Source organism: Mchenga conophoros, linkage group LG17, assembly GCF_057382185.1.
Source record: "Mchenga conophoros isolate Kocher_MC1m ecotype Shallow Benthic linkage group LG17, M_conophoros_male_GT1.1, whole genome shotgun sequence".
Lineage (NCBI taxonomy): Eukaryota > Metazoa > Chordata > Actinopteri > Cichliformes > Cichlidae > Mchenga > Mchenga conophoros.
In genome coordinates, this window is record NC_140542.1 from 20578144 (window position 1) to 20600251 (window position 22108).

Genomic DNA, 22108 nt, shown 5'->3' on the forward strand with positions numbered 1-22108 from the left:
TAATACAGTTGGGATCAAAAGTCTATATCGACTTAATCATGTGCATGAGTGTTATGGAAATTCCAATATCTATTAGTAACTGTTCTTTTTCTAGGGTTAAATGATTGTGCAGCATACATCTTTAATTACATAAAAAATAAATAAATAAATAAATAAAATTAGCTGCACAAGTTTGAATTTATTTTGGATTTTCTCTACTCCACAGTGCCCCTAAAAAAAACCATGTTTCTGCCATAATTCGGGCTAAACGTTTGACCAATCATCTTGGCAGAATTGATACAGTCCATTTAAACTGACTGGTTTCCTGGGACATACTTATGGTCTACTCTCTTATTATTTTTCTACTTACAGAAAAAAATTAATGAGTTCTGCAGAACACAAACTTACTTCTTTAAATTGCTTTTGTCATTCAATGAACATCTCAAAATTGTATCTAATATCCACATATCAGGATGGACACAAATTCGAGCTCAGCTGCAGTCCTGGCACACTGTTTGGCATCGTTTCTCATCTGTAAGCCCCCTGGCAACCTACCTCTACCCAAACTTTCCATTAAATGTAATTTCAAATTTAATAACAATAAATGTCAAAACCAGTACAAGCAAGATTTCAGCTTGAATCCCCACAACCTTCTCCTTTTCCTGCACAGTTCTGATGTTAACTGATTAACGCTTTAAGCTCTGCTGGGAGGGGACACTGATGACTGACCCATCACGGAGACGTCATACTCAATCAGCAGCGTGGCCTCCTGTCCACACTGCTTCAGGATGCTCATGGCCTCTGAAAGTGTGCTGCCATGGAGACGAATCCCATCAATGCTTAACAACCGATCACCTGGCTTGATGGTTCCTTCCCTGCAGGTAAAAGAGAAAGAGAACAGTTTTTAGTCTGTACAAAGGCTCCCAAGGGACAAAAATCAGACAGACAGGTCAGAGGCCACGTACCGGTCTGCTGGGCCGCCTGGCCGGATGGTTGTAATGACGATGGGACGGGACTTGTTCCTGTCTTCATGGGCTCCACCTGCAAACACGCGGTCACATCACCATGTTTATTTTGATTTATTCTAAACACACAAACAGAACTCGCCTCACCTCTGATGACGAAACCAAAGCAGTTTCCTTCTTTGTGAAGCGTGACTTCCACATTCTTAAACATGACCCCTGACCCCTGCACCGCTGCAACACACCAGAACATCAACAACACGTCAACATTGCAGCCGGCCGGGTGCAGCTGAGTGTACACGTCTTCTGCTGGCAGAACTTACAGACAGGCGGCAGCTCGTACTCGACCTCCAAGACGACCCGTTCACCCACGTTCTTCAGCAGACTGATGATCTCATCGTGTCTGAACTTGGCCAGGTTGATGCCGTTGACAGACCTGATATAGTCGCCCACGTTCAGCTGGTCACTCCTGAGCAAACAGCCAAAACATCAGCTTTAATTTTACTTAATCAAACCTTAATGAGTTCGTTTAAGAAGAGGCTGTTCCAGAAAGGATGCTGCTAAACATTAATAACTGCCACTGCTTCACCAATATCCATTAATCAGTCACCCAAAGTGTTCTGTGTCATTTTTGCTCATTGTCGCTTTGTAGCTGGTAGTTGATCGTACATTGCAGGCTCCTGCTGCAGCCCAGTCACCTATGCCTAGAGGGTAACGGCTGAGAAAAATATATATTATCAGGCTGGTTAAAGAGGGGTTGCTGGAGGTTGCTGGCTGTCTCTAGGTAAACTCAGTCACAAAAAGGGTTCTTTCAGTTTGCATGGAATATGCAGATTTGTCTGCAAATACTCATCGACTACCCACTGAGCGTTAGTAAAACTTTAAAAACGTCCGACCAGAAACCTTCACAGTAAAAGTTAGTTAGTATCTTGCCCAAGGATATTTGGCATGCAGACTGGGGAAGCCAGGGATCGAACCACCAACCTTCCGATCAGTAGATGACCCACTCTACCACCTGAGCTACAGGCTACAGCCACCCCTGCAGCCCACTATGTGGAATATTCATGTAATCTATAGGTTTTCACTAAGTACAAAGTGATGTAGAACACGTTTTGTCTTTTTAATATCTTATATCAGATTGCTCATCCCTTTAAACAACTGAAAATACCTGGCACAACTCCAAAGTTAGTCTCAATGGCGATTCTTTGTTTTTTGGCTCAAGTCCTAAAAACACAAAGACCAGATGTAGAAGACATTACCGGGCCGCGATGCCTCCCTGCCGCAGGTTTGAAACTCGAGGCTTCCCATCTTTGTCGATTCCTCCTGAAACTGTCAGCCCGAGCGTCGTCCCCTCCTTCTTCATCAACTCCACCACCGTGCATCCCCGAAACTCATCTGCAAAAAGGGACATGGGATGAACTGAATGCTCTGCCTCGCCATTAAGGATTTTTTTCTTTTCTTCTTCCAGTAAAAATTATTCCTATTTGCTTTTTCTTCTTCTTGACTGCATAGCTTCTACTCTCTTTATTTAAGCATGGAAAAAATAAATAATAATCTGGATAAAAGGAGAAATGAAGTCATCCTCTGTTCTGTCATCCATCTATATTTCATCAAACAGATGAAATATTTAACACACACAGAGAGAGAGAGAGACAGAGAGAGAGAGAGAGAGAGAGAGAGAGACAGAGACAGACAGAGAGAGAGAGACAGAGAGACAGAGAGAGAGAGAGAGAGAGAGAGAGAGAGAGAGAGAGAGAGAGACAGAGAGAGAGAGAGAGAGAGAGAGAGAGAGAGAGAGAGAGAGAGAATTTCAGATCAGACCTGCTACGATGGGCTGTGACCAGTTATAAGGTAATGAAACTGAAATCAGGTTCATCCTCTTTCATACAGGCAGGATTAAGACGATCAGTCTTTGGCAGTGACCATCATCGTCTCCTCTTCACTCATCTTCCTCCTCCAAAGAGGCTTTACAAAAAAAGCAGCAGCGCCCTTTTCAACTTTTCGAAAACGGCACAGCTGACTCACACTCGGAAATAGAAAACCCTCAAATCTCTGATAAAAAAAACAAGATGAACAAGTTTCCTGCAGCGGCGCTGGTGTCAGCAGCGCGGGGGGGGGGGGGTAAAGTTAGCTTTACGCTGAAGGAAGCAGCACAAAGTTTCCCTCAAAGGAACAGAGCTTTGTTAAAGAGTTTAACATCAGGGGTATCTGGGCTAGGAAATCCAGACTGTATATGATGATTTAGCCTCTACGATGTCACCCACTCGTTTCTACAATCCGTGTTTTCAAGCTTCAGTATTAGAGCTCTGGTGTTTTTGGAGTAAGAAATGACCATATTTGAAGAAGAGGGTGCTAAGCTTATCAGCTAATATTGGTTAGTTTCATTTTTAAGGGCGGTTACCAATGCTGCACTGATACATTTGACCAATCACAGTACACTTATGTCCTTCAAAGTCTTTCTAATCTAGCAAAGGCACCCACTTATACTAAGAGCTGAGGAAAGACCTAAAACTGAAGTTCTGACGTCTACGATATCATCCCTAGGCTGTCTCTGACGTCAGTCTGACGGCTCTCCAAATCAGTGATGCAATTTTTATTCTCACAGAATTTTTGATTGTAGCACAAAGACATCACAAGTAGGACACCAGCTCCAGGTGGGAGGAGATAAACTGCGACTGCAAGCATCTTCCTCTTCAGGTCACAAAATGGGAAACATCAGCTGTTTCTGAGCGTGCTCTATTTTCAGCTGTGTTAATGAGCTCAGCTGGTGGATTCAGACACTTTGATTATAAAAATGTTTGTTACCTGGTATACTCTGCCTCCTGATGGCCAGCGCTCCATCTGGAGGTCGCGACCCGGCGGAGTGTTTCGTGTACGGCCCTTCATCTGGAACACAAGGAGACATGCAAGAATATTACAGACTGGATCCAGACTTTAACTGGTTCCAGTAGCTAGAAGTAACGCCTCATAAGGCAGGTTCTTTTCAATAGTTTGGACACAGTGGCTCTGATGGCATATAAACCCCCATCATCACCTTGCACTGAGTCCAAATCTCCATTTCCTCTTGTAGAAGGTACCAGACCTTAACCATTTACTCTAACTTGTTTCTAACCAGATCTAACTGGATCAATCGGGTCCTTTGACTAGTTTTAAAGCCTTTCCTAAAAACTGGTTAAATAGTTGGGATTTTTTGACAGAATGGTTACAGACCTTCCTCAATATTGGTATCTGACCTCTACCATCTCATCAACATGGTCTGTTTGATTGGTTTGGAGACTCCACTAGTGTCTGTAATTGGGTATAAACATAAACCAATTTCTTCAACTGGTCTCCAAGCTCAGATTTTTCCTCTAAGCGACCCTTACCAATTCAAACCTACTAACCAGCCCGGTTTTTCTGACTTGTTTTTAAACCCGTAGAACCACCTCTAGCTGGACATATACCTCACAAAAAATCATGACGCGTTTCCAAAGTTTTGGTCCTTCAAAGTGATTCTAAACTATATCCAGTTTATCAACAGTGTACCTGGCGGTACATCTAACTGGATATATTCCACAATTGTCCCACAAACTGGTTCTGAGGTTCTACCAGTTCTCATCACTGTTTTTAAATGCTTTCACTGCCCCTACATTCAAAAAGCAACTAGTTCCTTTAATTGAAATGGAGACGGTTCAGTTCCTGGTCCTAAAGTGTTTAAGAGGCTTTACTACGTCCTCTACATGGATCCAGACTAAAATGGCAAACTGGTTTTCCTTGACTGCTTCCTTTAGCAAGCTCCAGTTCAATCAACTGGTTTTGGAGACAACAGGAGATTTCAAAAGTTAATCCAACAATTTAATTTAAACTATACAAATATACAACCAGTGGCCGTTTCCAATATATAAAAATTCATTGGTTCCTTCAGCAGGTTCAAATGCTCCACCAATTCATCCAACTGGTTTCAAAAGTCAAACTGTTCATCCTTTAACTATTTTTCATTATCCATTATGTTTAGAAGCTTAACCAAGCTTCCTTTAACTAGTTGTGAAACTCTAAAATTAAACCTGCTGAGTTCTGACACAGATTACCTCAGACAGTATCCCCACACCAGGCTCCCATAATGCATCTGTACTCACCATCATCATCAGACAGTGCAGAGCTTCCACCACAGAAAAACATATCAGGGATGAGTTAAACAGCGAACACGTTAGTATGCTCGCCTTCAGGTTCTTTTACTCATCATCATCGTCCAGCAAAGCTCTGAAGGAGATTTCTCCTGACCACTGGTGTGTCTTGCTCTCAGCCTGAACAGCTGCTGAGCAGTCTGTCAACTCATGAATAAAGAAGCCACAGCCAGAGAGCGGTTACCTCATCAGCACAGCGACCAATCCCTGTGGAGAGCAGAGGTGGTCCAGCTAAGTCTGCACCAATCTCAGCAGCCCACCGGGAGATCCCGCCGGTGATGTCATCACGCTAAAAGCATGATGTCATGTAGATATATCTGGATGGAGTGGTTTGACTGTTTATTCCCAGTTTACAACAGGTGAGACTCTCCTATCATCTACTGCACCTGACACCAGGTACAGGCTTGAACAGCATTTGATCAAACCCTCTTATTAAATCTGACGATCCACCCGAAAGAGGGGAAAACTCGGGAAGATACGCATATTGCCTGTGAAGTGAATACTTCTATTATTAATTAAATGCTAATCTTCAGTTTTGTCTCCTTTTTATTCCTCTTTAGTGTGGTGTTGTTCTATTTTAGTTCTGCGTTTGGCTCTATTTTATGTCATTCTAATTTATTCTAATCTGCTCCGGATCTATTCTGTTTGGTTCCAGCAGCTGAGCTCAGAAACACAGCGAGGCCATTACGTTACATTCACCTCCTGAATATAACCTGAATATAACCTACCGTGAACCCCAAACCTCATCCTCATACCAAGTCTTTATGGTAAAATCTCACTCGGGAACTTCCTTTTGTTCCCAAAAAGAAAGTCGAGTCCCCACAAAATGAGCATGCAAACAGAATTAGGTCCCCACAACATGAGTAATACACGCACACACGCGCACACACACACACACACACACACACACACACACACACACACACACACACACACACACACACCATAACAAACTGAAGATGAAAGCTAAGCCTCCTCCTCCTCCAGATGTAGGACAGCAGCAGCAGCAGCTCATTTTTTCTGTCTCCATCTACAGTGCAATCTACATATACACACATATACTGGATAATACTACATTCTACACGCTGCAGTATCTCCTGTGACACACATGCACACAATCTTAGCTCCTATTACTGAGCTGCAGTTCTTTAAACGAGGTCACGCATCATCTTTAAATATCAAGCATCTGAAACCAGCATTTGAGTCCAATCAGGGAAGAAAAATACGAGTAGCTGTGAAATGGTACATATAAAAAAAAAGACTCCATGATAGCAACAACAACAACAATATTGATAATAATAAACACATCTTACAGGCAAGACAAATGCAACCAGTCAAATGTGTCTGCAAAAATGCCCTCACCACTAACAGACAATAAGGAATCACTAAGCAGCTGCAATAGAAATGCAAATTACACACAACGCCACCTACAGGCAAGACAGGTAACAGTAAAAATTTATAAATGAAAGGGCTCAAGAGTAACAATAATAAATGCAAGAAAACTAAGAAAAACGCACAAAAATATACATGTTTTATACACAAACGTCTGCAAATTTTTTTTTTTTTTATATATCTATGATTATTATATGTAATAAAAATCATAAACAGCTAGGATGTGCAGTAAACAGCAAAACAAAACTGTACATCATGCTACTTAGGTAAGTAACAATATTAAAGGTAACTAAAATGACAGCAATAAAACTGAAAAATCAACAATAAAAAAAAGAAAATGTTAAAAATAAATGCCACCTACGGGTGAGAAATGTATTGTATTAGAAAACTTGGAGATCTATATAAAGCAAATGTGTTTAGGTCCTTTCAAGAATTCAAGGGGTTTAGCAGAAAGTGAATCATGGAGATATTTACAGCTGAGGAGCTGCATGAAAAGCACAGCAGTTATCGTAAGTAATAAAGAAAACGTATTATCATCCTTTTTAAATCTGTCTCAGGAAGCTCAATCAGCATCAGTTTTCTATAAATACATCCTTTGAATCAGTGGTGGCAAAGACTAAGGAAGTGTGGTCTGACATGGAATATGAAACTGACAGAATATAAAGGCAGGTGCTCTTTTCCATTTTCTGCCTCCACTAAGTTTTTGGAACCACTGTCCAAACACTAGTACTTAAAAATTGTATTCATCTATTATCATTTAATTTATTATTTTTAAAATAATATTTTAAATATTTTTTTCTCCAATTACCCAGACTGTAAATATGTTCAATGTGTTTTAGATACTTTGATGGAAATGAAAAGATTTCTAAAAATTTGAGTTACAAAACTAAATAAATAAAACAATAAGTGACGCTGCATTAGCAATGGTAAATATCCATATATAAAAATATCAACAATGAGAGTATATGAGAGTATATGAGGTTTATGTATATAATACCTTTTACTAGATTTACATATTGTTTATTAATACAATTCAGACTATTCTCTTGCATAATCTGTTAGTCTTGACTTTTATTATTTTTTGTTAATCATTTTCAGAAGATAAAACATTTATTGACACATCTCTAAAGAGGAAACAATTATCAAACTAGTAGGAAACCTTTTGCTGAGATTAACTGTTAAATTTCCTAAGCATAAATTATTATGTATTTGTTTTTGTACAAGTTTTTAAACTTCCTACCTCCCGAGCACAGACGTTGTTTTACTTTTATTTAAAGGTTTATGCACACGTTTGGGTTAATTGTCAGTACTGACTGTGCAAAGTGTTTTATATTTTACGTTTTTAAACATCTTTTAATGTGCAAATGAGCTGGCACCGCTAAATGAACCAAAATGTTTTAATGGCATTTTTACTAATTATTTAACTTTTACGCACCAACAAATTTAATCACTGCTGTAATTCTCTGTACAATTGAGCAGATGTTTATTTATTCAGATAATTCACATGTTGGCTCTCTACTTTGATATTTAAAAACCTGAAAAACATGGATGTTCAGCCAAGCTCATGGATTTTTAAAATAAACCTCTTCCACTTACATTCATTTACAAAACCTCCCAAAGCTAACATCTAAGGTTTTACAGCCACAAGCTGAACTGTGTTTTCACTTGTATAATTAATATCCACTGAGAGCTGGAGCTCAATTTTTAATTATATTTATAACGCTCCTCACAACACATTCAAAGATTTCTCCAAACACTCAAACTTTCAGCAGACCTTGAACAGAAGTCAAATCTCCCAAAGAAACAAATACAAACAGCAGAACTATCAAAGGAAAACCAGAGCTGTGAAGACTTTGAACACAGCAGGGGTAAAACTTTCTTTGTCTGTATGATTATCTCAGCGCAGGAGGTGTCATCGAAACCTCGTCTAATTTACTGGAAAAGGAGGATTTCAGCTCTTCCAGATTAACTGGCTTCCAGTTGAGGACAGGGCTCCGCATGTTCAAGTGTTTCTTCTTATTTCCATAATTAAGAAAAATCAAAGAGGCTGGGTGGACTCCAGAGCCAAACCCGGCTGTGTGAAGATAACACTCTGAGACCAGCCAGGTTTCCTCCATGTCTTCTGCTGCCAACAAACTGAACAAACTACTCATGCAATCCAAGAAGAGTCAAACTTTCCTGGCTTTCAAGTGGAGGCCAAACAGTGGCTGCTGAATTTCTCTGAACTCCTTCCTCAAGATGTGGACGTCAGCGACTAAAGCAGCTTTTTGTCCTTTGTCACCAATTTAAAAGCTTCAAATATGTGAACCTCACAGTTTATTTCACCTGTTTATGAAGTGATGGAGCGCCACATAATTTAGAAACTGGACTTCATGTTGTGTTAAATATGACCTGAAATTACTGAATGAAACCATAAACTGATCAAAAAAGCATTTACTGAGGTTGTAAATGAAGCCAGGAAAAGGTTGATTTTCTCATAGACGTCAATACGATCAGACTTCATATCAGAACCAAAGCATTCACCACTGGTGGCAATTAGAAAGAATGCAGATTTGCTTTACTACCTCATCACTACACCATTTTTATATATACAGCCCAGAATCTCAGTACTGATACTGTTGTTATGCTGGGTATAATAGTATCACTAAGTATCCAGCCCACCTAAAGATGGAATCAGAGTGTGAGGAGTTCTGTCAGATAACAGACTAGCGTGGATCCAACAACAGGTTTGGTGAGTGTATCATCAAATAATTTAGAGGTTTTAAGGCAAACAGAGCTGCTGCAGAAATAAACCACACTTTCATCTGGTATTCTCACCTTCATCCACATGATATCCAGCATTTCCTACAGATTTACAATGAATTTGTGTTTGTGCCCAGCAGCACATGAACCTCCTGCAGGTTTTGCTTAGACCAACTTTTGAAAGTGGAACAAGCTACTGTCACCAGGTGCACGTGGAGACAGAGCAGATACAGCTTGTTTAATCATGAGATAGAGACCCTCTGGAGAGGAAGTTGAAGAAATTGAGGCCCTGTACAGCCTGTTGGTGGGCAACACTAGTGCGTTTTCAACACTAGGGCCAGCAGAAAATAAACTAAAAATAAAAGTGAAAGATGGTCCAAGGATGACAAATGGAGCAGTAATCAGAGGCGTCTACAGTCAGTCTCTCGTCCCATGGACGGACTTAACCTCTATTGTCTAGAACCACAGATGGAGATGGTAACCAGTTTTCCACCTGCTGCATTTTCTACTTTGAATCTAATTTAGCCTGGACCAGATCACCAGAGTAGAAACAGCAAATACTGCTTATAGCTGCATTTGGAGTTGGAGTGTACTGGAATGCAGGATGAGAGACTGAGTTTACTGTAGCAGCACAAATCCAACTTGTCTGACTGGAGCATCCACCTACCTCACAGTCCAAGATGCTGGAGTTGGAGTCTATTCAACAAGGGGACAAGAAACCTCCTCTCATGAACAAACTCAAGGTTAAATGTTCACAAGCCCGCTCAGGTCTGAGTACGTAAATTTGATTATTAGACGGTGACCACAAGGGTCCATGTGACTGTACACATGTTAGCCTCTTTTTTGAGCTCTAAAAATGTTAACTATAATGCACTACAGGCAATGGACTTAAAATAAACTTGAAAGAAGTGTAACAGGAATGACTGCTCAGCTGTCAGGTCCACTAAGAAATATAAACAAGGCTTCCACCATCTTGGACTGCAGCTGGTTAAACAGTTAGTAGTTCAAGAATGGAGACAGAGTTTGACTGAAGTTTCTGAACATTGAAGACCGCTACAACAGCAACGTACAGCTAGTCAACAGCAAACCACAAGACGGAAAGGGCAGCAACTTTTTCTTCCAACGAGGGAAAATAAAAATAGCAGAGCAACATTCTCCTAATGCCATTCTGTAGATGAGTTACAGGTCAACTGTCTCAGACTGAGACCGCCACAACAGCAATGTACAGCCAGCTAGAAGGGAAACATGACAGGACAACAACTGAGCTTAACTTAATAAGGAAAACTAGATGGTTCAGGGATGAGAAATTAAAAACAGCTGTTTCTATATTCAGTAATCCAGAGAACAAACTCCAGATCAGCTGTCTTAGACTGCAGCTGGTGACGCAGTCCTTGTTCAGCTGAGTAACATGTTAACCAGCTCTCCACCTGCTGCAGTTTCTGGTTAGAGTGGCCATGTAGAACCACCATCACCAGCTGTGGTCTACAGCGGCAGACACCGAATTCATCTCACCAAGGGAGGACAGGCTTTCAGGACATCGAGGACCGCCACAGCGGCGACTTGTGCCGCCTGCTGGTAAGTAACACAAGACAGAAAAGGCAAAAGCTTAACTTTTCAAATACGATTGAGGGACTGTGCATGGAGGAAAGATAGATATAATTTTTTTTTTTTAAATGCTCAAATGAGTCATGAAATTTAATTGATCAGCCTAAATTGATGAATAAAGTTAGACGCTGGACACCTGAAGCTTCAAACTGAAGGAATTTCATAATCCTGATCGCTCTCTCAGGCTCTGCCTGCCCTGCTTTCTCTTCCCTGTTAATACAAACCATGAATATTACATTCATGAAAACAGGACCCCATGCTCGCGCGCTCGCTCACTCACTCTCTCTAGGGGTCTCTCGCCCCACAGCAACCTGCAGCCATCGACTGAATGAATCCATCAGGAGATCATTTACATCACCACACACACACACACACACAGACACACACACACACTTACAGCCGGCGTTGGTCATGTACAAGCCACTCTCTCTCTTTTCAATGTCAGCAGTTTACAGCAAATGTCTCTCGACCACTCCTGCATGTATGTTGCACATGAAATTCTCCTCCATCACACACACATCCTCTCTCTCTCTCTCTCTCTTCCTCCCAGTGTTCCTCTGTGTCTCTCTACCTTTGTTCACCCTGCGCAGGATCTGGCAGCGACATTTAAACGACACGGCGATCATGGTGAAGCCGAGCCGAGCGCCACCTCCCCCCCAGCGCCATGCAGAAGACGTGCAGCCACCAAAAAAAACCCTACACCTCCCAATCCTCTTGCTCGCTCTCTCGTCTGCAAACGACCGAATGACCGACGACCTCCTCCTCAAACAGAAACCATCATCGAGGCGCTTCCTGAGGCTCGAGAGAGAGGGTGGGAGGGAGGGAGAGCGAGAGAGAGTGTGCTGCAGATGTGAAGCGCCTCCATAAAATCAGGGAGGGGGAGGGTGGAGGAAGAGTCTGCGCAGATGGGAGGATGAAGAGGAGCGGGAGGAGGAGGGGAGGAAAGAGGCTGCCATATCTCTGTGCTGGTTTGTAATGTGTGTTTGTGCAGCTGGAGGGAAGGAAGGATAGATAAAAAGGATTCTGATGTGCGACTGTGATAAGGAGACAAATGGAAGATGGAAAAAGGGACCTGAAGAAAATTATTAAAATTAAAAATGGAGGAACAAACATAAAAGAACAGAAGGAAAAAAGCAAAGAAATAAGAAAAAGGTTAATTGGATAATCCAAATTGCCACTAGGTGTGCATGTGAGTGTGAATGGTTGTCTGTCCCTGTGTGTTGGCCCTGCGACAGACTGGCGACCTGTCCAGGGTGTACCCCGCCTCTCGCCCTATGACAGCTGGGATAGGCTCCAGCGCCCCCCGCGACCCTGAAAAGGAGAAGCGGATGGATGGATGGAGATGAAAAAGGATTACAGAGAGAGAGAAAATGAGCGAAGAAAGGGAGGACATATTGAAGGAGAAAAGTGGAAGGATGGAGGAAAGGACTGAAAAATAAGGGAAGAAAGGTAGGAAGAAGAAAAGGGAAGAATTGAAGGAGACAAGGAATAATGGAAGGGATGTGATGAAAGGAAAGCAAGAACATTAAAGAAAGAAGGGAAAAAGAAACAAGGAAGGAAAGAAACAATAAAGGAGATGGAAATAAATGAAAAGAAGATAAAATGAAATAAGGAAGGATGCAATAAAGGATAGAAGGAGACAGAATAAGGAAACAAAAAGCAAAGGGAACGAAATTAAAGTAAGAAAAGGAAAGAGGGACTGAAATTGATAAAGAACAGCAAGGTTGGAGGTCAGCAAAACAGGAGGGAAGGAAATGAGAAAGTGGAGAAGGAAAAAAGAAAAGCAAGGAACTGAAACATAACAGAAGGAAGCAAACGAAAGGAAGTGTGAAAGGAAACAAATAATGAAGAACTAAGAAGGAACGGAATGAAGAAGGAAATGGGAAAGTGAAGATATAAATAAAAAGGCAGGAAATAAGGAAAGCAAAATGGTGAGTGAAAGAAGGAAGCATGAAGTGCAAGGCAAAGGAAAAACACTGGGCCTTAAAGTGTTTCTGTGGACATCAGCTTGTGATGTGTAAACCGGAGTTTAAACCCTTAAAACTGAAAATTTAATCAGAGGAATCTGAGTCTGCAGCCCTCCGGCCACCGCCGCAGTTTTCAGGAGTCAAACAGCAACAGATTTGTCTGCAGGAGGAGCGAGGTGACGAAGATAAACCTTTTAAAATCGCTCAACGGGGAGCTGTAAAGGTACTTCAGAGCCTTCCCTTACCACTCAGCATACGCAGCTGGTCTGATTTACATGATATGATTGGTCAGCTCCTGGGGGGCGTGTCCAGTAGCAGGTAGTGAAGTGGTCAGACATGTAGGTCAGTGTTTCAGATGCAGATTATTCTGGATTAGTGTCAGTGTGCGAGTATTAAAGGTATTAACAGTGATGTTACCATAACTGCAGTGAAGGCGGGTCAGTGTGTGTGTGTGTGTGTGTGTGTGTGTGTGTGTGTGTGTGTGTGTGTGTGTGTGAGTGTGAGAGAGAGAGAGAGAGAGAGAGAGAGAGAGAGAGAGAGAGAGAGAGAGACACGCACAGTTATTATATCAGGACATTTTTGTTCATGTTATTTACAATGAGGCATGCTGCTGCTGATCTCTGCCGCCTCCTGCTGGAGACACTGCAGCAGCACAACAGCAAGAACTGCAACATGAATTTATTTAGCTTTTTATAACAGACAAACTCCTGAAACACAGAAAAAAAAAGAAAAAAAGAAGAATCACAACAGCCACAGGACGAGTGGAGACCCTCTGTGATGTGTTTTAGTACTGAGGAAAAAAACAGAAAGGACGTGAGTGAAAAGAAAAAGGGACAGAACACTAATAAGGGGGGGGGGGGGAGGAGGAAGGGAGAAAAAGCAAGGATGAAAGGTGAGAAAAAAGGAAGGAAGCATAAGAGTGAGAAAGAAGAAAGAAAATAGACAGGAAATGGGAGAACACTAGGGATGAAATAAATCCAAAAAACAGAGAAGGAAAAAAAACAAAATGGGAAAAAGGGAATCGGGGAGGGAAATAATACAGTGAAAAAAGGAACAAAATAAGGGCATAAACGGGCATAAATGAGGATGAAGAAGAAGGAAGGTGAAATGGTCCTTAGTTTGGAGGGTTTTTTACGCCATCGTCTTTCCTCTGTAGAAGTTTTTAACTTGTCAGGAAACTGAGATCAACAAGAAACGCCGGTTCTCCTGTCAGCATCACCCTCGTTATGTTGGCTGTAGCACATGTTTTGAAGCTTTACATTAGTCATTATGGTAACAAAACATGATCTAAAAGTCTTATCGACCCACAGTGAGATCATAAGCTCAAGTTCTGGTTTCGTGTCGTGTTGTGTTATATGTAGTGCCGACGTAGGACAGTTTTTCCAATTTCATTGTACTACTGTACTATGTATGGCTGTGCAATGACAATAAAGAGTTATCTTATCTTATCTTATGTGGTCTTGTTTCTGTTGTTTTCTGTGTCAGAATCACACTGAATGAATGACACACACACACACACACACACACGTTCTTTGATTTAAAACACAAAAACATTCAATATAAACTTTACAAGCAGAACGTCCTGTTTACAGCCCCACATCACTGATAAAACACAGAATAATGAAGTGTTGAAGCCCGTCCTGCTCATGTCAACACACACACACACACACACACACACACACACACACACAAGAATGGCTGCAGCTGTTACCATGGAAACAAGCTGATGAATAATTGAGGGGAGAGAGCGAGCGACCCGAGCTGCACAAAGACTGATTTTTGAGAGATGAAAGAAGTGTTCACACCGGCTCACACGCACAAACAGACACACACACACACACACACACACACACACACACACACACACACACAACTACAGGTTATCATCACAGCCGGCAGCATTTCAAAACAACCAAATCAGAGAATAAACCCTGACATGTAGTGTGTGTGTGTCTGTGTGTGTGTGTCTGTGTCTGTGTGTGTTAAACATGAGTTTGAGTCACTGTGCCATCGTCACATGCCCCCACACACTCACAAAAACACTCAGAGTGCTAATGATGCCGTTACAGAGGTGGGTGGGGGAGGGGGGAGGAGAGGACGGATGTGCAAACCTTTAATTAGCGCTAACGGTCGCAGTCAGACTGACGGGTTCACGTGTGTGTGAAGAACAGATGGGATGAACTGTCACTGCCGCCGCCACACTTGCTGTCAGACCCTTCAAGCAGATATCAATGCTGAATTTCCACTTATTGAAGGTTATTCAAAGTAGTCAGGACAAAATTGAAACACGCCTTGTTCCCACTTACTGCTCCTTACTTACTATCATTTGAAATTAATCTTTTTCATCTCAGTAGAGAAGATGCATTGTAACAGCTGGAAAGCAGCTCTACTGACTTGACTTGACAACTGAAGGTAGGTTTGGAGAAGAAATGGTTAACTACGTCAAGCAGAACAAGAGGATGTGCATACTAGCAGATAGCAAAGAATTAAATGTTTCTACAATGAAGTCAGCTTTTATTTTTCTTCTACAGCAAAGCACTCAAGCGTTAGTCTCAAAAACACCAATCTGTGAAGGGACGTTTAAATGAAAGTCGCTCTACACACACAAAAATGTATACTCCATTACTAAATGATACTAAAACCTTCTGGCAGTATCCATCAGATAAGACACTTATTCATAACCGTATCGATATCAACCAAGAACTGCTGCAAACACGCAGGTACACAGCCCTTCCCTTCACTAGCAACTGCACAGACAAGCTCCCCTCTTCCCTAGCAGCTGAACACACAGTCCCTCCCTTCACTAGTAGCTGAGCACACATATACGCCTCCTCTCAATAACAGTGAGGAGGAGCTAAGTATGTCTGTGCTCAGCTCACTAGCAGCTGAACACATACAAAGCTCCTCCCCTCACCAGCAGCTAAACACACACAGAGCTCCTCCCCTCACCAGCAGCTAAACACACACAGAGCTCCTCCCCTCACCAGCAGCTAAACACACACAGAGCTCCTCCCCTCACTAGCAGGTGATTATGTGAACAGGAGTTTAAAAAACTGATCAACAATTAAAGATCCTGTTTGAACAACATAAAATATTGAACACTTATAAATGTTAGCTTTGATTAAGCTCATGTTACTGTTAGCTGTTTAACTATTAACAGTTACCCAGTAACCACATTAACCATTGGTTAAGTAATCATATGCAGTCAGTTCTGCCCATCTGTGACACTGTAACAGAAATGTTCTAACAAAGTAAAATTCAAATTATTAGAAAGCTAGGAAGTACAATATTAGAAAGACAAAAGTCAGCAGCAGCTCCAACAAAAGCTGAGAATTGAAGTTTAAGGAAAGCAGGATTTATCGCATTAGTTTGAGATACGTGTACCTAATAAACTGGAAACACTCTGAGGACTCTGAAGAGTAAAGAAAAGGAGGAAGTCGTTGTTCTTTAATTTAAAAGAACTAATTAAACATCAAATCCAAATAATGTGGAGAAAGTGCTGTGAGTCCCGAGAGGCCTGCAGATTAATTAAGGTGGATTTCTGCTCTACTTTCCGCCTCTCTGGTCAAGCGTGTTCATTGGCTGCAAAGATAATCCAGCGGCGAAAAGCACGCCGCCTCCGAACCACCACGGATTCAATCTGAGCAAATGGAAAAAAGAAGGAAACGTGGGCCGGCAGAGTCGAGAGGATCTAACGCAGTCACACATGAGAGCATGTGGGCGTGATGGCAGAGCTAACGGCAGCCGGGAACACAGGAGGACGGTTTCACCACTTCATCAGAAAAATCCGAAGCAAGAGTCGATGAAAAAAGAGAAACAAAATTACTATTCGAGGGCCAGCCTTCCCTCCTGCAGCCCGTTTTCCTCTTTAATCTCCATCATGTTGAACACAGGACCAGTTATGCTAATGAGGGCCTTATTTAAAGCTTTAATTAGCAAATATTTCTGTGTCAACAAGCCTCACACAGCACAGAACTGCTGTGAACTCTTCGCCGTGTTACAGTCACTTCATTAAGGTGCAAATTTATGCATCGTAATGTTTCAGCATGTAATGAGATCAGCGAGCACACGGAGAGGAGATGGCGGCCGGGCGGCGGGCAAGCCCGAGAGGGACAGGTGAGTTAGAGGTGTGGCCTGAGGCTGCAGACCAACACTTTTAACCTGTGCCCCTCAAAACTGGCAATACAAGGCTAAAAATACTCAATATTCTCGTATTTATTTATTAATATAAGTGATTAAGTGAAGTGATGAAACAAACAGTGGAGAGATATAACCACACATTGAGGTTAAAGGACAGCTTCAGGTCATTCCTCCCACCTGAACCATTCCAGAATCAGCTCATTGTTTCTGCTTATGTTTTTACAAAATGATTATATGAGATTGTTTTTATGACTCAACAGGAATCAAAGCTAAAAGATGAGCCTGGTATCGAATATAGGCAAAAAGAAGACCTTTCATATGCAATAATTAGTTTTGACTGGTCACCTATTCCACATGAGTTTGGTTGATGTTAGGTTTAATGATCCCCCAGTTCATTTCCCATGTTTTGAGTGGTGCAGGATAATGATTTTAGGTTTTTGCACATCCCGTTCTCTCATGTCAAAATAAGGATTTTTTTGTTCAGGTCCATTTTGTTCTGCAACAAAAAATGATTTTATTATATGCTATGTGATGGTTTATCCTTTAGGGTGTCTTAATCTTTTCCTTTTTCAAAGAACACCAGAAGACAAACACCAAAGAACTACATCCATCCTACACACGCTTCGGGAAAATCATGAAAATACATTTTAACCAGTCACCAAAGTTCAACACAAAACAATCCTCCAACTCTGTAATGGCAGTAACGGTAAATCAGTGAGTTAAAATACTTAAAAACTTCTTCAATTAATGATCAACGGTGTGCTGAAACAACTTCTATGACTTTATAGGGGCGATCGTGGCTCAAGAGTTGGGAGTTCGCCTTGTAATCGGAAGGTTGCCGGTTCGAGCCCCGGCTTGGACAGTCTCGGTCGTTGTGTCCTTGGGCAAGACACTTCACCCGTTGCCTACTGGTGGTGGTCAGAGGGCCTGGTGGCGCCAGTGTCCGGCAGCCTCGCCTCTGTCAGTGCGCCCCAGGGTGGCTGTGGCTACAATGTAGCTTGCCATCACCAGTGTGTGAATGTGTGTGTGAATGGGTGGATGACTGGATATGTAAAGCGCCTTGGGGTCCTAAGGGACTAGTAAAGCGCTATATAAATATAGGCCATTTGCCATTTATATCCAAAACATCTGTGTCTTGTGTCGAAAGGATATCTGCAGCATTTGAACTCAATCTGGGGCACCCTTTCCCGTAATACCGACTTGCACCATAGGATGGTGCCATGAGCCAAACAGGCATTGAGAGTATAGTCTTATTTACAATAGAATCCACCTGAGGAAATAGTGATGTGGCAAAAGAAAAAAAAATGGCAAAATGCTGCCCCTGGGGGTGAAAGTTTTAGTTTAGCTTTGTAGAGCATAATTACAAAAAGTCTTTCCTCCACAGCTCGGTTCAGGTATTTGATTTCTTACTTACAAAAATCATGAAACGGGAAATAAAAGTTTGTATTTCTTCATTTTCACGAGGATAGAACTGTTACATTTTTTAGCACAGTCACAGTCAGCACAGTGATTGTTTTTCACAGCATGTATGCAACAAACATTCAAGACTCATCAAAGGACCCATCACACTGTTAACCAAGAAAATAAGTTATCTTTTAACTCAAACCATCATATTTTTCAGGACTTAACTGTGTAGTTTTTAATACATACATCCAAACTAGTAGTTTCATATTAATATTATATATATATTAACAATCTAACGATCCAGTTTGTGGCCTCTAACCTCCAACTTCTAAACTCAGGCACACAGTTTCCAGCTTCCAGCTTATAGCATCCAGGTAGCATCTAGCCTCTAGCTTTTAGCATCTAGTCTGCAAAAGTTCCAACCTTGAGCTTCTAATTTCTATCTTCTAGTTTTCAGTTTCCAGCCTCCAATTTTGCCATTTTACAAGTAGAAAATAGTTATTTTCTGCTCTTGGATGAATCAATAGATATGAGACTATGAGACTGGTGTGTGAAACATTTGAGTTCAAATAAATTAGATCTGTGTCCAGAAACACAAATCAATACATCGTAAAATACTCAAATCAGCAGAAACTGACATGAGACTGTATAATATTTACAAATGATAAAGAAAATAAAAACAAACATCCCTCACAACAACTTAAAAAAAAATAAAGTGCAGCCGTTTATCTCAATGGTTTATAATTTTGGTAACAAAGAGACAAACCAATCCGGTCACAGCGCTCCCTTGGTGCAGGTAACAATGTTTTCTCCCTCTTTGCTGATTTTCTGTCGTGTTTTAAGGTGAATTCTAGGAGGGAGCGTTTCAGACACGGTTAAATGGACTCGACTTTAAAGGACTGCATGGAGGCTTCACCGGACAACCTGCTCTACCTCCTGAGGCTAAACGCAGACGCCGAAGTGAGCATTACAGACCAGGACCAGAAACAACTGATGTCATCTTTGTGTGAATGTTTTATTCATGATGCTCGGTCCAATAAACCAGGTTAACAAGGTCAAACCAGATTGAATCAAAGAGGAAATACGGGACGAAAATCACCCTAAACAAGGAGTGAGGAGAGGAGGAGAAAGAGTGTGTGTGTGTGTGTGTGTGTGTGTGTGTGTGTGCCAGTCAACCAACCTTAAAGTGCTTTCATATACAATCACATGCTGTGATAAACACACACACACACACACACACACACAACCCCGTTCAGCTATCTTAGTGAGGACCTTCATTGATATAATGCTTTCCATAGCCCCTTACCCTAACCATTAAAAATGAATGCCGAACCTTAACCCTTACCCTAAATCTAACCATAACCCTGACACAAAAACCACATTTTGAGCCTCAAAAACACCTTTAAATGCCTTCAAATTTGTGAGGACCGGGTTGTGTGTCCTCAATAGTGACTGTTGGTTCTCACAAGTATAGTAGAATGCAGATTTCGGTCCTCACAAAGATAGCTAGACAGGATCACACACACACACACACACACACACACACACACACACACTGCTAGCTGGTAGCTTTGAGAAATGCCTCCTGGCAGTTCTGCACTACACACACAAATGGTTTATTTTCACACAGGAATAATAAGTTCAGTGTCAGCTATTAGCATCCAAACACTCAAATATGTTGCTCTTAATTATTAAATAATTAAATTTACACCCATAAGATTCCACAAAGGCTCCAGAAGGTGTGTGGATTTATTTTTGTTTAATCTGTGCAGAGAATCGGTCCAAATGTGTTCCTCGAGTTCATTCAGAAACTTCTGAGACACCAAAGTGCCGCTCGCGTCATCTGCTCGCCGCCCGCAAACACTTCTTAATAGGTGTAAATGGTTTAGTAGATGGCAAGTTCAAGTCCTGCTTGAGTTTTCTCTGCAGGGAGACAGATGGAGATGGGTGAGGCGTGAACCAGAGTTCAACTAAAAACATAGGCAGTTTTTTCATTTTAGCTCAGCTGACAGTTTTCTGAGAGGAACGTGTCAGAAACACACTTTCCTAGAAGCATGTGGACACAAAGAAGTTTCTGAGGGTGGATTTCACTTGAAAGCATTTCAGAAAACATTATCTTGATTTTGAAAAAAAAAAAAAAAAAAAGCCATCAGGAGGACTGTGAAGGTGAAAAAATAAACTAGAGCACAGTAAGCTTCAATTTATCACTACCTGACTGGTTCCTTTGTTAACTCCTAGCTCAGCTCCCATCGTCTCATCAGAGTTAAAAATAAAGAAGAAAAACTTCAGAATGTGCTTTAAAAACACATCAAAGGGAATCACAATCAGAGACCAGAATAGAGTCAAGACGAGACCAAAATAAACTGAAAATTCACAGCAGATCATTACCCGACAAGGGTCTGACCACACTCCTCCTGCCCTAAAGCTTAAACTCCTCCTGCTTTATCACCTGCTCTTTCTGTAACGTGAAACTAAATTTGCAACATGAACATCATCACCTTAAAATAGCGGCTGAGAACATAAAACGATCAGGAAGGTGTTTGCAGACAAATTTAGGAAGCGGGTTATTTTCTCGAAGACATGTTTTTAAACCAGAGGAGGCGCCCCCTGCTGGATATCAGAAAGAACATCATTTAAGACACCTCAGTATTGGCTTCAATCTTCACTCCTGGAAGCTACGTCCATCTGTTGCATATATCAGAGTTATATTGATGGATAACCTCGAGCACCGATGATGATCAGACTGATCAGTGATAATTTACTGATATAGGTGGTTGTTAGCTTATTTTTGCATTAATGCAGGGGGCCAAGTGGGTGAGAAAATTGCAGTAAAGTTTTTTTTAAAAACCAAAAGAGAAGAACAGATTCACTGCTTATTACAGAATGCTGGCCAGACCCACTTTAGATCAAATTGGGCTCTTTGTAGCCCATGAACTAAAATAAGTTTGACACGCCTTCGCTGGCGTGTCAAAGTTACATCATCATCATTAAGAGATTCGTATTGAAGTGAATCAGCCTCGCTAAGTGACCAACACTTCCATCGAGTTCAGCTGTCTTATTTCTGTCTGCAGGTGACGTGAACGCTGCTCGTGTGCAGCGACGCTCGTTAAACTTCATTTGCCGGTGAAAGACTCGGCTGTTTGTGTGGAGAGCTCGATGATGAGTGGAGGAGAGACTGGTGACACGTTTTACACAATTACAAAGCGGACTGGACGAGTTAGTGGAGCTATGAAGAAGACAAAAGGCAGGCAGATGTTATGACTTAATAACACTTTATCTGCTCAACTGATGTCCATCCACTTCAGCTCACTAATTACTACTGACTGAATCATTAATCGATAGGCGAACGAGGCTCTTCAGCTGGGACAGCTTACATTACTTTCTCTTCTTGCTTTACTTTCTCGGTGTGCATCAGGGAGGGAGGATAGCGTGATCCCACGATAACACTATGGAGATCACTCAAGCCTAAGACAAAGTTCACAGAAGAACAAAGAAGGAGAAGAAACCATTTCATATGATCCAGGTCCACACCTGTGGGGCTAAAAACAAACCTGCATCTCCACCACCAGACTGTAAACACACCAAACTTACAGTTTAACAAATCAAAAATCAAACTGTCTGTCACAATATGTATTCATTCAGTCATAAACAGCATGAAATGGAGGAGATGGGTTGCAAAGCAACTTGCAGATGCACAACAGCTGTAGGAAGGCTAAAGCAGCTTATATGGCTGCTAATAAGACGTCTAGAAGAA

The 22108-nt window shown here is 41.5% G+C and overlaps 1 protein-coding gene across 9 annotated transcripts in view; it reads right to left on the minus strand.

Annotated features, from left to right (window-relative positions):
• The window catches only part of grip1 (glutamate receptor interacting protein 1), a 67125-nt gene that overhangs the window by 21936 nt on the left and 23081 nt on the right, over positions 1-22108 (minus strand). For 7 of the 9 annotated variants that reach the window (XM_085252892.1, XM_085252890.1, XM_085252894.1 and 4 more), the window contains exons 2-7: positions 3747-3827; positions 2201-2336; positions 1265-1410; positions 1092-1175; positions 945-1020; positions 709-854 (exon numbers count right to left, since the gene is read on the minus strand). In XM_085252892.1, the coding sequence (XP_085109018.1) occupies positions 709-854; positions 945-1020; positions 1092-1175; positions 1265-1410; positions 2201-2336; positions 3747-3827 (669 nt within the window). Of the gene's footprint in view, positions 1-708; positions 855-944; positions 1021-1091; positions 1176-1264; positions 1411-2200; positions 2337-3746; positions 3828-11414; positions 11771-22108 lie in introns of those variants that run through there. The other 2 variants (XM_085252893.1, XM_085252896.1) reach the window with 2 other exon arrangements.